Genomic DNA, 16337 nt, shown 5'->3' with positions numbered 1-16337 from the left:
TGGTTACTTTGAAGAATGTAGGTGGGAAAGGCCCATAGATTGCTGAATAGCTTGTTTTTTGTGTTCCCCTCTAGAGGGCATAATGAAGGCATTGAAGAAAGCATTGAAGAAAACCCTTCAATCTCCAGTGGTTGAACAGACCACGTCTGCAGTCTGGATAAAGGAGCAGAGGGGAGGGCACACAGGAGGCTTGGAAAGTGGGAGTTGGGAGGGAGTGAAGAAAAAAAAAAATTAGAGAGATACACAGAAGCTTTGGAGAGAGTGTGTGATAGAGGAGGGTAACAAAGAGTGGATGGAGGGGCAGAAGAAAAGTAAATGACAGTGAAAGTAGACCAAGCACACAATAGTTAAAGAAGGAAGAGGGTCAGGAGACTATAGCTGAAAAGGGTGGAGGTGGGAGAGCATAAGACTAAAGGTTGATAATTTTTTGAGGTTTCCAACTCCTCACCTCCAATAGTCTCAAAGACTTGTGTGCAGTCCCTGACCCTCAGGATGGACTCTCTGAGAATTGTCTGGATATGGCTCCTGCTCTGCACGGTATACAAGTCCAGTATTGCCAAGTTCAGCCCAGAGGTAAGTGACCTTACTTGTGTATCTGTCTATTCATCTATTGGTCTGTCTTTGTATATAGGCATCCTTTATTACATCATTATCCCAGTCTAATAGTAACCTATAGCAACCATAAATCTCTCTCTGCATTCTAACTTCACAAAACAGAAATCCAATGCTATATTTTACGACTTTTCCAGCTTTGCGCTCTGTCCTGATTAGTGAGTAAGTCCAAATGTATCAATATTTTCATGCACTCTTTTTCCCCTTGAAACCCTTTGCTCCTTTCCCTCCCTTCCTTTTTTTTTTCCTGGAGAAGCCGTTCTGGGCTCTCCCTGGAATCTGAGGTCACACATGAATCCTGTTAAAATCTGGAATTGCTCTCTGGAAAAGATTCAGTGTTTAGAGTGAGCACAGAAGGAAAAGATCCAGCAAGAAAGTGTGTTCGGGAGGAGGGGTTGGGTTAGGCGCTCACAGTATTGTGAGAGCACACTTGAAGATTTCTATTTTCTAACAGGAAGAAAAGAGTTAAAAAAAAAAACTAGAAAGGAAGACTCAGCATGAAAGGCGAATTCGGGACTCCTTTAAAAAAAAAAATAAATTAGGGTAAAGAAAAAGAGATCAACTAATGCCAATTTCAAACCTTTGGATGCTTTGGTTAATTTTGGTTAATTTTGCAGCTCAAATTAAAGAATTAAAGCTAAAATTGGATTTGGTTTGATTGGAGAAGTGCATAGATCTATTTTTCCAATCATATTAATGCACTTGCAACAAGAAAATTGATTCTGTCAATTTGTTAACTGATCCTCAAAGAGAAAATCATGAAACAGTAACTAAATCTGCATGCATGGGATATTAATGTCTGTAGATGAGACCATTGTATCCAATATCCAGTTTGGCTTTCATCATAGAATACTCAGAACTATTTTTCTGGATGAAACTTACTTTGAGAACAGTTGATGTCATATAGTAGGGTCCAGTCCAAGCAGGGGGTGACAGAAGGGTAGAGAGAGGGGAGGGATAACGGGCAGGCGGTACAGTGAGAGGCTTTGGAGGAAAGAATTAATGCATCCTAAGTCAAAGCCTTAACGCTATTCCAAGTATGTTTTTAAAAGTGTTTATTTTCTGCTTTATGACTTACAGTGTCACTTTATGGATTTGGCCTTGATGTCAAAGGGCAGAATTAAAAATGCTACTGAGAGGTCTACCAGGGAAGAAAGGGTGCAGAGAAGAGGGAATGAGGAGAGCCATTGTGGGAGGAAAAGGAGGAGAGAGAGGCCACTTGGAGGATCTTCCATTTGGGCAGGCAGCTTCTCTTTGGTCTCCTTGTCCTAGCTAACCAGAGACATGAGGCTCAACAACAGGGCTATTTGTCTTGTGAATGCTGCATGGCGACTCTATTTACATAGTTATTGATTGCATAATGGAATTAATTTTAAACTTTTTGTTTTTGTAATTTTGCAGCAAGGGTTAGCTCAACGGTTTCGGTACTGGTCCAGGTATTTAGCCAAGTCACACAGCTGAATGTCTGGTTTGAATTGTTCCAGTAATAGTTTGAAATTCAGTGTGCAGTTGCAGCCTGTGCTTTAAAAGTGCCTATAGAAACATCTCTTGCATTCCACGTCATTGGATAAGGAAAACATATGATTGTTTTCCATTTTCTTTATTCCTTTGTTCTTGTCTGAAAGTGGTAATTTTAACATTATACTCACCAAATTTGATTGCAGGCAGAATTATACTTCATTATACTACATTCTTTGCAGTATCCACTGAACTTCTTCTGAATTTTCCTGGACCCGGTACTCTTGGCAAAGGGCAGTGTTATAAATTAAATTTGTATGCTATAACCGCCCAATCAGTCTGCAACCATAATAACTGTCCTTAGCTATGTGCTACGTCGGCATAGGAAAGCATCTTGAAAGGGTTGTCATTAAAGCTTGAATTCATTGTAGCATTTGTAGCATAGAAGGTATGCTACTAGCTAGACAGTTTTTTTCATCTGGTGTATCTGTCACCCCCATCCCTCCTTTAATTCCCCATTTTTTTTTTTAAAGCACTCCCCCAGTGCCTTGTTTTGCATTGGATAGTCAAGCAACTATATTTCTCACAGCTCTTCAAATTCTGCATACTGAAGCATTACATTCCATATAACAGGTTTCTAGATAAGGCTGCCCCACCTGAAGAAGGGGGAAGGAAGGGCCTTAAATTGAACCTGTGGCCAGGTTATGGACATTCAAGCATATTATTACTCTTAACAAGGAGTAAACGAGCTTTAAAACAACCCCTCACTGATCTCTTTAGCTGCAGACACTGTGAAGCAATTCATCCTCAAAGTTCACAGCAGAAACACTGCTATCCTTTTCAATTGTTCTCTCAGCAGTTGCTTACCCTGCTAACCCTTCCAGCAGTGATTTGGCAGCCTTCCAGCCTTCTAATCTCGAATGTAAACAGGAGCTCTGAGAAGGGGAGCAGGGGGAACACAAAATTTACAACAAACATAAAGGAGTTATGGACTCGGTTCACACTATGGCGATCCGACTTCGGGGGCGACCTGTGAAGTCGCGTGCACCGCGACTTCGGCGCGACTTGCACGGACTTCACATAATGAAAGTCAATGCAAGTCGCTCCGATGTCACCCGGAAGTAGTACAGGAACTATTTTCTAAGTCAGAGCGACTTGAGTCGCTCCTATTAGAATGGTTCCCATAACACAGAATGGACCGCGACTTGTCAGGCTGACCATTCGCCTGACAAGTCGCGGTAGTGTGAACCAGGACTAAAGCATACACCTTTATAACATAAGCATTATAATAGCAGTACAATCAATAGCTATTATTGACAATTCAACATAAGCTTACCTGAAAAATCTCTTTTCATGTTGTGAGTTCTATCTAATGGCCATCTCCTTCCACAACTTCCTAGATTCCCTGGATGCTTTGCAGTTTTCCTCTCTTGGTTTATTCAGTTTCCTCTCTAGGTTTATTCAGGACTACACATCCAATGATACCTTGCTTCCTGCAAGCAGTGATTCCCGGACTGACCGTGCTTTTTAAAACTCATCATTACCTATTCACAGGGCAACTTAAACTTTCAATTTTAAAATTTTGACAATAGCTATGCTTTAATGCTTCTGCTGTATACATTGAAACTTTAAAAGCTTGTTACCTGTTTACGAAGGATAAAATTATTATAAATGCCCACAGCCTTGCCACAAGTCCACTTTAAACATTTTAAATTCTGACTCATATTACTTTTAGTAATACTTTGTCATACTTACCTGCTCTGTGCAGTTGGTTTTGCACAGAGCAGCCCAGATCCTCCTCTTCTTGGGTCCCTCTTCTGTGCTCCTGGCCCCTTCCTCCTGTTCAGTGCCCCCACAGCAAGCAGCTTGCTATGGGGGCACCCGAGCCGAGCCGCAGCTCCCTGTATCCATTCAGACTCAGAGCCGTGGCCCAGCCCAATCCCCTTTCTCTCCTCATTGGTTAATTGAGTTTGATTGACAGCAGCGGGAGCCAGTGGCTCTGTGCTGCTGTCTCAGCCAATGAGGAGGGAAGTCCCAGACAGCCGGGTCGCTCGTGCAACATCGCTGGATGTAGATGGACATCAGGTATATTTTAGGGGGGCTGAGGGGGGCTGCTGCACACAAATTTTTTTTATTATGCATTAAGATAAAAAACCTTCTGCCTTTACAATCACTTTATAGCTAACCTAAATAGGTTAGCTTTGAAGTGGTTGTAAAAGCAGAAGGTTTATTTGCTGTAGAAATGATAATTAAACACTGAAGGTTAATAAAACCAGGATGATCTGATGTACAATGGTGTAATACATTAAAGATTCAAGAGGGTGTAACCTTTGCTAAACTATTTTTTGTCCCTTCTCATAAGGACATTACCAACTGTAGCAGTGCTTCAAACAAAGGCATGCTGCAATCCCTACTATTCAATTGCCCTTTGGTTCTGCTGTACATACACTTGACCGCATATGGCCTGTTTTTATCTCCATGGGAGTTTGAGATAGCGGGTCAGGTGACAAAACCTCTCCTTGAGCACAAAATTGTAGATTTGTGCAGATTGGACATAATATGTAAAGCTGCAATTACCTTTGTGTTTTATAGCCTTTGTATACATTTTATCAAGGCCGTCTGTAGATACATGCTAACATTATGACACTGGTAGCACCTGACAGGGGTATCCATCCGCAAAGATGCATCTGTTTTGCCAGTATGTAATAAACTTTAAGGGATAGTCAATCCAGAAGTCAAACCTGGCTCAAATTGTGGCCAATTCCTGCTGAAATGGCCAAAAAACAATCCATGGGTGGCCCTACTGGCACCGCTTGGCATGAACATTGTCAGCCGAAAAGTGACTGTATCCATTCCAAAATAATAGTCAGCAAGGGAGGTTCTTTAAATCAAGATGTTTAGCGTGGATAGAGAATTCTATGTGTGTATGGCTAGCCTCAGTTAACATCTTACCTGCCAGTAGAAGGAGATCTCTCTAGGTTTACCCACTGGTCATGCCCATTTCCAGGAAATCTTTCTAGTACTGTTTTTTTTTCACATTTAGAGAGACTGCAGTGAGGGGAATCTCAAACTTCTTGCTTCAGTAGAGAGATTTCATGTAAGGGAGAGGATTTCAGCAGCAGAATTTCAGTTTTATTTGAACAGACCCATTCTGTATGATTTTTATTGTTGTGATGCCTAGCCAAACCATGACTTGACGTTCACTAGCAATGCAACCAACCCAAGCTGATGTTAAATAGCCAGAGCAGTGGTCAGCATATAGCCGCTAATATTCAAAGACAGCAAGCATTCTAGCAACATGGAAATTTCTGCACATGACAAAGGATTGTTTCCTGCTCTCCAAAGAAAAGCGAACAATTCACTCACTGCTCCCTGGGAGATCTGCCTTAGATAAGTCACGAGGTTCTCCCCTTTTCCCCTAGAAGAATAGGAGCCTCAATATTTTGCCCATTGAATACACTAGACCAGATGTTTTTTATTTTATGGCCTGTGGTCTAGAAAGTGGGTCACCATGCCATTTTGGGTGAGTCATAACAATCCTCTGGTTTAACAGTTAAAAATGTCTATCTACACTGCCATGTTCTGCCATGTGATGTAAAACTTGCCGACAGTCAATTTAAATACATTTCCAAATGTTATTTTGTAATGGCAGTCACAGTGGTATTATTAACTTATTAAATGTTTTCCATCCACCATATTTATCAAATGCAGTGTAGTCTTCCCCCCACCAAATGTTGTATCTGCCTTTTTTCAGAGGCGTGGCCTAGCCCTATCATTAATACTCCTTGGATCTGTCATGATAAAGGGATTTTAGAAAGGACCACAAACCCAGTTGTCCGGTGTGAAACAGGGTATACCGCTAGACCACTTTTTCCCAACTTGTAGTTTACACAACCCTCAGCAAACTTTTTACAGGTTCAGGGGTACTTCATAGTAAAATGTCCCTCTTGTCATTGCCAGTTTTGGAAAATACTTATGTATTGGTTTAGTAGGCAGTGCCAGGTGACTGCACTTGGCCTCAGTCAGCTTCTCGATCATTCTGGCAGCCCCAAAGCCAAGGGAAGTCCTAAAATTTTAAACGACTTGGCCTCACCTCCTTTTACCTTTAGTGACTCATAACTGACCGAACAGTGTGGTGAGTGGCCTTTCTTAGCAATCATAAGACCCATAAGTGGGTCATGCAGAATGGTTCTGGTAGTGACCTTAACTGACCCATTTATGCAGACTGAAATGACTGGGACTTCTCATGAAATCGGTCCTGGACAGTTGCCCATTTTCTTTGCCAACTTCATGTTTGTGGTTAATTGTACTCTTAGTTTTAATATAATCTGGAAAGCTTCAGCAAAGACAAATGCAATTGTAAAATTTCCAGGCCCAAATATGATCACCTACGACTGCTAAGATATTAGTCAAAATGAGTTTACAGCTATCATTTCCTTTCATTTTTAGGATATGTTATAAATATAAGTGTTTGGAACTCACTGAAATTCAGATGATTGGAAATAACTGTACAAATCATGTAAAACCATCTCAAAAGAAATGTTTGCCTAATTCTCTATATATGATAATTCTAAAGATATTAGAACATCACATTCTTAATGTGGAACGTCACCCTCTCTTTTTTTAATCATTTTTATTAAATGTTTCTTTGTTAAGTGAGAAAAAAGAGAGGAACAATTCAAAGCAGAACAACAAAACAATGTGTACATAGCTATGTATACATGGTAAAGTTGGTACACAAAAAGAAAACAAAAGGGATTATGGCTCCATTCACACTAATGCGACTTGTCAGGCGACTTGTCAGCCTGACAAGTCATGGTCCCTCGCGGTCCATTGACCGCTACAGGATCCGTTCTAATAGGAGCGACACAAGTCGCTCCGACTTAGAAAAAGGGTTCTGTACTACTTCGGGGCGACCTCGGAGCGACTTGCATAGACATTCATTATATGAAGTCCATGCAAGTCACGCCGAAGTCGCGGTGCACGGGAATTCACAAGTCGCCCCGAAGTAGTACAGAGTTGTGCCGCTACAGTGTGAATACGGGCTATAACGACAGTGTTGAACTGTCCAGGAGGTTCAGTATGGGTACATACAAATTGAAAGACTAAACAAAAAAAGTAAAAAAGAGCTTAAAAACTCTACATTATAGTCCATCAACATGGTAATGAATAGAAGAGGTCCATCTAGAGAGATAACTTAACAGGTTCAACTGTGAAATATGTGAGGCCCATGAGGCATAAGGCGGAACTTCACTCTCTCAATCAACATTGACTATTTTTAATCCTTATGCTGCCAGCATTAGTAAATAGATAAGAAGGTGTATTATATTTACTTGTTTTCAACTTTTTTTTTACATTTCTTCAGTTACTTCCTGGTTTCAAGGCCTAGGCAAATTATATTATACATCCTAGGAGTCTTCAGGAGGGGAGGAGGGGTCTTATGAGCTAAGCACACCCTTCTTCCTACATGCCCGAGCTAAGGACAGATGGATTCCAGAAAGTAAATCTGCCCTTACGCAAGATGGCTGCAGCCAGAAATGCTAGGGGTTTTTTTCCAAAGTGATTTCTCAGCAAAATAAAGCATATAGACATGGAGGATGGGGGAGTTTGCTTTGAATATTAAAAATGTATTAGATAGTATTTGATTTGTGGTGCTCAGATGCAGTGTAGTTCAGCTTTGATGAGTCTTATCAAAAATCGGCCCATGCAAGGCTAGCCTAAAGCCGCCTACAGACATAATGTGGTGCTGGCTAAGGCGTTGGCTTTTCCTCTCCATCTGAGGTTTGCTGTGCTGTTTGCTTTTTTTATGAATGGATAACTGGTTTCAATTGTGTGGGATTTTTGATACTTGCCTGGAGTTCAGCTCAGCTTTTATACTGGTCCTACAACAGGCCAATTACACAAACGCCCTCTGCATAGTTATGGCTTCTTATTGACTGATTGGCAAGACAGCCTGGGTCACTTTCAGAGCTGAACTTGTCAAAAACGAAAGCTGCTTACTGTCTTACTGTATTTTACAATTAGACTTTGAAAAACTCAGTGTTTGTCTATAGGGAAACTTATTTCTCTGCTGTAACCCAGTCAATCAAATAATGTGGTTAAAATATGTTTTTTATAGGTCTGGTGGGACTACTGTATGTTACTACAACGAAGGAAATATTTTTCTTACTTTAAGGGTCTCTCCAACTCCTTTTGATCAATGGCATGACGTGGCAAAAGGAGAATTGGCCATGCTTTAATAGAAAGAAGAGCAGATTAAAGGAATTTGGGTGGTCAGTAATCTCCTTTTACAAGGTGTTGACTGTAAAAAGATGCCTGGATTGACTCTAACAGCATGTCTAGGTCCATGCACATATTTATCCTGTGCACCAGATTATCAGTGGTGTAGAATGAGTCATTTTTAACAGATAGTAGATAACAATCTGACCATGTATGCACATAGCTTTTTTCTTTTTACCACAAGTGACCTGTGCGTAATTCTGCGTCATGTTGAGTCTTGATCCCCCTGTTTTCTTTTTTTTTAGAGCTGATGACCGTGATATACTGAGAAATTTTCTTTCACTGAGTCATACACTTTAAAAGGTTTAGTGAATGGTAGTGCACACATTATTTACATTACAAAGATCCCTTTTTATTACCTTCTGTGTAAGGCGAGCTTCAGGATTCCTCTATTTTCATGAGAATTCTTTGTATGGCCTTAATATAAAATCTTCCTAGTTCTATAGCAAAGTTTAATACCGAAATGAAAATGTGTTTTGTATATCAGAAGGTGTACCCATACACAACGTAATGGTACAAATATTATACATATCTTGAAACGTATACCTTAAAGAGGTTGTAAACCCATGAACCCTTTTTTTTTTTTTTTTGCTGCAACCTGAAAGAGAAACCCATAATGAGCTAGTATGCATCGCATACTAGCTCATTATGAAATACTTACCTAAGAACGAGCCCCTGCCGTGCCGCCCGCTCACCTGTATGACGGGCGACATGTCCAGTCGCCCGTCTTCTGGGATCGCGGCATCCGGCCATCTGATTGGCCGGAGCCGCGGTGACGTCACTCCCGCGCACGCGCGCGGGAGCCGACGGTTACGGCACGGGGATCTGAAGAAACGGCACCAGCGGCCGTTCCTTCAGAGCGCATGCGCCAGTGATGTCACTTGCTGCATGTAAGGTAAATATCTCCTAAACGGTGCATGTTTAGGAGATATTTACAGTACCTATAGGTAAGCCTTAATATAGGCACACCTAGATTGATAAAAGTTGACTTCTCAACTGACTTTTGTTAAAGGAGCTGAGTAGAAAATTGTCAGTGGATCAGATGCAGGCACTGTTTGGGAATTCTGCCATCTGGCAGAATACTATAGCCTAGAGTGGAAGATTTATCCATTAGCACAGTTAGCAAGGATAGAAAAATCTGTTTGAAATCTATACATGTGTAGCCTTGAGGTTTTTTCTCCTTCATGCCGTAACCTGTAAGTACTAGGCAATTCTTTTTGAGTACCTTAAAAGGGGAGTTCTAGCCTCTAAAAAAAAAAAAAAAAAAAAAAACCTAAAAGTCAGCAGCTACAAATGCTGTAGCTGCTGACTTTTAATATAAGAACACTTACCTGTCCAGGGAGGGATCCCGCAATGTCGGCAACCTGAAGCCGATTCCTCCATCAGCTCGGGTGCAGGCGCCGCCATTGCAACTAAGGGAAACTGGCAGTGAAGCCTTCAGGCTTTACATATGGTTTCCTACTGCTAATGCGCGAGTCAAGCTGTGCTTTCTGAATGGCCCCCTTGTCTTCTGGGACACACACAGGTCCTAGAAGGCCGCGGGGGAGGAGGGGCCGATGCAAATGCCAAGATGCCACGGCAAAGTAGGATGGAAGTCCTCCTGCAGAATAAAAAAAAAAGTACAAAACTACACAAAAAAATAAAAGGATATCCAAAAACAAGCGGGGGTGGAGTGCTCAATTGATTAAGATCTGGTTTCAATTTAGCTTTTCCGCTTTAAATAGAATGCAAACATTACAGCTGTAAAAATCAGTCAACATAAAGCACATTTTTCCAAGTTCTGTTTTGGTTCTATTATAGATATAATTAAATATTTTCAAGGTAACAGGATACAAAAATTGTTGTAATACTTTGTTTCTTACATGGTGAGGTAAGTAGGAGAAGCAGCAACATTTGGCGATTAGGATAAGCAGCTCCAGGAGCCAACAACTATTTCTGCCTAGTGGTATCAGCTAGTGATTGAAACTTTGCTATTAAAATTTTTTGTTTCATTTGCAATTTTTTTCTAAGTATCAGCTGAATTTTGGTAATTGCATTGGTTGTGGTTTACATGTAAGACTTTTTTTTATAAGTGCTGTATGCGGAAATCAGCTGGCTGTTAAAATCTGCCAGACTCACGTCATAGAATTAATTGCACAAAATGTATAGATTTTCAAATGCCCCATGGCCTAGCCTTTTTCCTGCTTCATCACAATGCTATCCCACAGAAAATATATAAACGCTTGCTTTTGATTCACCTTGTAAATGCTGCTAAAGCTTGTATTCTCACACTTTGGTATAGGTAGGAACCCCCCTCCCCACTCTATCACAATGCAACAGTTTCTTGGAATCATATTAATCTCACGGGAGACCTTAAATACACAATTAAGGGAACCGAGGAAGCTAAAAGTGAGAAATGGTTGTGCTAGATAGAATAAAATCATACTACGTCTCCACCTGTACATCAAATCTACCTTGAGAGGTATCCTAAAACCTTCCTTAACATGTACAGGACATTGGTACAAACAGACAAAAGACACTGTGATGCAGGGACCTACTGCTTCCTTCCCTACCCTTCTATGCTGTCCCTCCACCCTTATGACACTCCTTCCTCCCTCTCCTCTCCTCTCCTCTCCTTTCTGCTGATACTCTTGACGTACATCCTTCAGCCCCTTTTCTCCCCCATCCTTTGATTCTACAAGTATAAATTCCACATACACTGCAGGGTTTCTCAAAGAATTTTTATTGAAAAGCAAAAGAGCAAACAGAACAAACAATGTGGGTTCCAGATAAAACAGCCATAGACATATTGACAAGAAATCACAGTCCACCATTGAAAATTTGCATAGTTTACCCACAAAGCCTGCCCACCGTACTACAGAATAGGGCCAACATAGCAGTATATAAACAAGCAGTTATTCATTCCTGACCATATTAACAACTATATTAAAGAAGTAGTCTGTCCATGACCAAATCCACTGGGGAACGCAGGGGTGTCTAACCACAGGGACCATAATTTATTAAACTTTCCAGGGCGTCCTTTGTGTTGAAAAATATACTTTCTTTTTCATTCATCCAGGGACACAGCACTCCATAAGTCATAACTAGTGGGTTATATTTCCTCCTTCAGGAGTAGGACTAGGCAGAACAAAAAACACCTGGCTACACCCATGGGCCATCCTCTGCTGGTATATAAACCCCCTCTCTGCTCTATGTAATCAGTTTTAATCTGTCTAGTCAGGAGTAAGTACCTAGGCTCCCAGCTGGGATCTCTGGTCCTAGCAATTTTCTCCTTTCTTACATAATTTTTGTTTTTTCTCTCGGGAGATCTACAATCAACTGCTGGGTTGGGCGACGGGCTGGATAATCTAGATCCAGTGGTCCCCCTAGCCCAGCCAACAAGGTCCCCCTAGCCCAGCCAGCAAGCGCGTGCAGACTGCAGCTACTCGCTAGGTTGGCCGCGACATAGCCTCATGTACAGAGGCTGGCCCATGAGTTAACCATCTCGCAGGGTCGCATACGACCGGGCTTGGGTCTGAGTCGCAGTGGTTCCTTGGTCAACAGCTCCCCTACTTCAGTGGTGAGGAGTTCTGTCTGGAGCGTTACCCGCACCATGGAAGGGTAAGTACAGTCCCCCCTCTCCACTTTTGGTAGTTTTCTTTGGGGTGGACGAGGGTAACCTCCAGGGATGGTCGGACCTGCCTGCAGGTTCCTTCCTCCCATCCTTAAATCTCTCACTGAACTGGGCTTCCCCCACTACCATTCCCCCCTGTCTGACCTAGAGTCTGGTGGTGGTCCCAGGGCAGAGAATGCCGCAGAGACCCCTGGGGTCTCCCCTGCTATCCCTACTCTGTATGGGTCCTGGGATAGTGTGTGTCCTGGTAGTCTGGAGGGGTCCCAGTGTAGTGGACCCCTAGGTGCATGCCCTGCTGTTTGCAGTGTGGGTATAGTGCAGGGGAGTCCCAGTGCAGAGACCAAGCCTCTAAGAAAGCTCTCATTGATCTGCCCTTTCAAGGCAATCGCTTGTTTGGGGCTACCCTGGATGACATCATTAAGGGTTTCACGGGAGGAAAGAGTACCTTCCTGCCACAGTCAAGGAAAGGGAAGGAACTTCGCCGCACAGGGGGGCCCTCCTTCTTAGCCCATAGAAAATTATTTTGTTCTTCTGGGATGGAGAATAAGGGAAATAGATCTTTTAAATCTTCCCCGGGAGGTTTCAAGCAACCTTGGTCTGGTAAGCCTAGAGCTTGCTTCCCTGTACCAGCAGACAAGACTCCTTCAGCATGAAGGTTTGCCCTCTCCCATTGTTGGGGTGGGGGGACGTCTTTGCTGGTTTCTGCCTCGTGGACTTCTTTGGTGAGCATCAAGGAGATCCGCAAAATGTTTATTTTGGGGGTACCCAAAAAGGGGGACAAAGCTTACCCTTTTTTAGGTTTTTTAGGTCCTGAGTCTCCTTGTGCGGATTTAATTCCTGCAAAGGTTCAGGTGATGTCTGAACTACCTAAGGTCTTCCCTATCCCTGTTCAGGGAATTGATTTCCTAGGTCTGATTCTATTTCTGACCAGGGTGTTCCTTCCTCCGCACAAACTTCAGGGACCAGAGGCCGTGATTCACCGCCTGCTGTCACACAGATAGTTCTCTCTCCGATTTTGCATATAGGTTCTGAGTCTGGTGGTATTCACCTTCAAGACAGTTCTGTTTGCACAGTCTTACATGCAGCTTTTTTAGCAGGTTCGGCTCACAGATGCTGCAGGCTTCCAAGGGCCACAGTATGGCCAGTATCATCCTCGGCTAAGGCTTTTTCCGCAGTTCCTGCGAGAAATCAAGAGCGAGGATCTTACAATCATCCTGGTGGCTGTAAACGTCCCTTGAGAGCTTCCTCTCAGAGAAGACCAGTTGCCCCAAGGCCTGATCTACCATCCTTCTTTACAGTCGCTGGTTTTAATGGCTTTGCTAATGAAAGCCAGATACTGAGGGATAGAGGTCTGTCTGTATCAGTGATCCCTACTATGGAAAAGGGACCCCTAGCCACACACTCTTTAATTTGTACCTTCATTCAGGGGGTTGGACATGTGGCCCCTGTACGGTCTCCTTTTCCGCCGTGGGATTTAAATTTAGTGCTTTCGGTTCTTCAGAAACCTCCATTTTTTTAGAATTTTTGGGGGATTCCCTTGCCTACGTTATACTAGAAGGTGACATTCTTGGTGGCCTGCAGGGTATCAGAATTGGTGGCATTATCTTGTCGCAGTCCCTATTTAGTGGTTCATAGGGATAAAGTGGTTCTTCGTCCCTGTCCATCATTCCTGCCCAAAGTTGTCTCTGACTTCCATTTAAACGAGGACATTGTGTTGCCTTCCTTTTGTCCCAAGCCAGCTCATCCCAAGGAATTTGCTTTGCATACCTTGGATGCGGTTCATGCGATTTGGGTGTATCTGGCAGCTACTGAGTCTTTTCGGAGGTCAGACTCGCTTTTTGTGGTTACGGACGGACCAAGAAAAGGGCTGGGCGCTTCTTTGGCTACCATCTCCAGATGGATCAGACGGACGGTAACTCAGGCCTATTCCATTTTCCTATTCCATTCCCTGTCACAGTGCATTCTACTTGGGCGCTGAGTGATCCGTCATCAGGCTTCAATATCGCAAGTTTGCAAGGCAGCCACTTGGTTGTCCGTGCATAACTTCACTAAATTCTATAGGGTACTGTAGATACTTTGGCATCTGCGGATGCTTCTTTTGGCCACAAAGTTTTGCAGGCTGCTGTTTAAGAGGGGCTGTTCCCTCTTGAGGGGTGTTTTTTCTTTAAACCTTTATTTTTCAGATGGGGGTCCTGCGACCCAGTTAAGGCTTCTGTGTCCTGGTTAAGGGCTCTTATGTTTAGCCTTGGGTTATTTTTCCACCCCTCATTTTCCTTTTGGCACTGCTTTTGGATGTCCCACTAGTGATGATTTATGGAGCGCTGTGTCCATCGATGAACGAAAGAGAAAATGGGATTTTTGCAATTACCGAAAAATCTATTTCTCTGAGTTCATTGACGGACACAGCACCCACCCCTCTATGGAGTTGTGATACTTCTAATACTGCTTGCTACTAAACTGATTACCTAGAGCAGAGAGGGGGGTTATAAACCAGCTGAGGACGGCTCATGGGCGTAGCCAGGTTTTTTTTGTTCTGCCTAGTCCTACTCCTGGAGGGGGCAATGTAACCCACTAGTTATGATCTATGGAGCGCTGTGTCCCTCGATGAACTCAGAGAAACTGATTTTATGGTAAGTACAAAAATCCCATTTTTCCAACCGTAGGGTATCCCCCATTAGGGTAGTCTATTCCTTTAATTTAGGAGGGTCAGCGCCTTCCAATGCCCAATAATAAGCTTACGGGCCTGGAAGAAAGCTCTGGCAATAGCCTGTTTAGGATTATCCTCAATTAAAAGTTCATCCAGAATATCTAATATGCATAGTTTAGGGTCTGCCTTGATGTTGACCTGGAATACCCTAATAATGGTATTAAGGACACTTGTCCAGTAGAGATGTAACTTAGGACAGCGCCACAGAAGGTGAATAAGGTCTCCATGGTTCCTGGACCATCTGGTGCACTCAGAGTTCTCCTTTACTCCCATTTTATATAATCTTGCGGGCTTAAGGTGCACCCGCAGGGAAACATACAGTTGAGACAAGCGTTGTGCTGCATTGAGAGAACACATATGTACTGCTTGTAGGACCTCCTCCCACTTTTCCTCCTCAAATGTGACCACTTCTCTCTCTCACCTGCCCTGAATGGAAAACCTTTTTTAAAAGTAGACAAAAGCATTGAATAACACCTGGATATGAATCCCTTGTAATGGGATACCTCTGCCATATAATGGAAAATGGGGGTTGGGGATTGCAACCATAAAGCTCCACCTGATTGTGCCCTAACTGTTGTAGCTGCAGGTAGTAAAAATGCACATATGATAAAGTTTAAGTCACATGTTTACCTTGTTCTACAAATAGTAAAATGTTTGGCACACTAAGGAAGATCCTAATGTAGGGGACAGAGAGACATGAACATGCTGGTTGTATCCAAGTCAATCGATGGATCGACTTGGGTACAATCAACCTGCCCATAGATAGTGTGAATCTCGGTCGGTCCCTGCTGAATTGGCCGAGATTTGCACTCTATGGCTGGCTTAACTCTTGCACCTTTACCTTACAATTCTCTTGTTGAATTTACAGTACCTGCAGTTGTCTAGAAGTAGACAGAAGAAAAAAAAAAGAGATCTCAATTTGGTTGTTTTGAAGCTCAGAGCTGCCCTCCCTTCACCTGCTGTCTATGGTCTCTTTAGAAAAATCTCCCTCAAAAGGGGACCAAAACACTAATACAAACCCAAGAGAGGTTCTAAACCTTCCTATTTTATCCAAAACAAAACATTTTCACTGGAGTTGGGATTTAAGAATGATCAAAATATGTACAATTTGGCAAGTCTAAATTTGTACTACTTCAGGGTATCAGCACCCCAACAATGTGATATGTATGTCAAAAATCCTCATGGTAACCAATTTGTTATTATTTTCTATTTTATAAACTGTTCTAGAGAAATGATTGTTGGATGTTTTTGGCATAAAAATATATATTTATATAATAATATAAAATAATATATTTTTGTTTGCCTTTTTTTCTCCCTTTAATGTTGGTAAAACTGTTTCTTATCTTTATATGCTTCTGGCATACCTCCAGGGGGATGAAAATGGGAATAGTAAGCATCTGCTCTGACATAGTACAACCCCACCTTATTTCATCATGGGGAAGAATAAATACTGGGAGAGTTACTCACTGGGGACTTGAACATATCTTCACTGACACACCTTTTCACTACTATTTACTGGAATGCATGTTGTAAAATCACTGTGATATCAAGTGCACTTGTAAGGAATTTAATGGTACATTTTGCCTCTTTATAGTTGATATAACTCAGGTTTATATGGATTATTTATATGACAACACCCCTACAAACTATTGTACACAGCACCATGTC

The 16337-nt window shown here is 42.3% G+C and overlaps 1 protein-coding gene across 1 annotated transcript in view; it reads left to right on the top strand.

The window, feature by feature from the left end:
- The first annotated feature begins 219 nt into the window (after window positions 1-219).
- MMP14 (matrix metallopeptidase 14) overlaps window positions 220-16337 on the top strand; it is a 52856-nt gene continuing 36738 nt past the window's right edge. The window contains exon 1 of the mRNA XM_082252648.1: window positions 220-573. Coding sequence (XP_082108774.1) covers window positions 493-573 — 81 coding nt within the window. The 5' untranslated portion in view covers window positions 220-492. The remainder of the gene's footprint in view (window positions 574-16337) is intronic.

Source organism: Pelophylax lessonae (genome assembly GCF_965119305.1).
Source record: "Pelophylax lessonae genome assembly, chromosome: 1".
NCBI lineage: Eukaryota > Metazoa > Chordata > Amphibia > Anura > Ranidae > Pelophylax > Pelophylax lessonae.
This window is presented reverse-complemented; position numbering and strand designations above follow the sequence as displayed.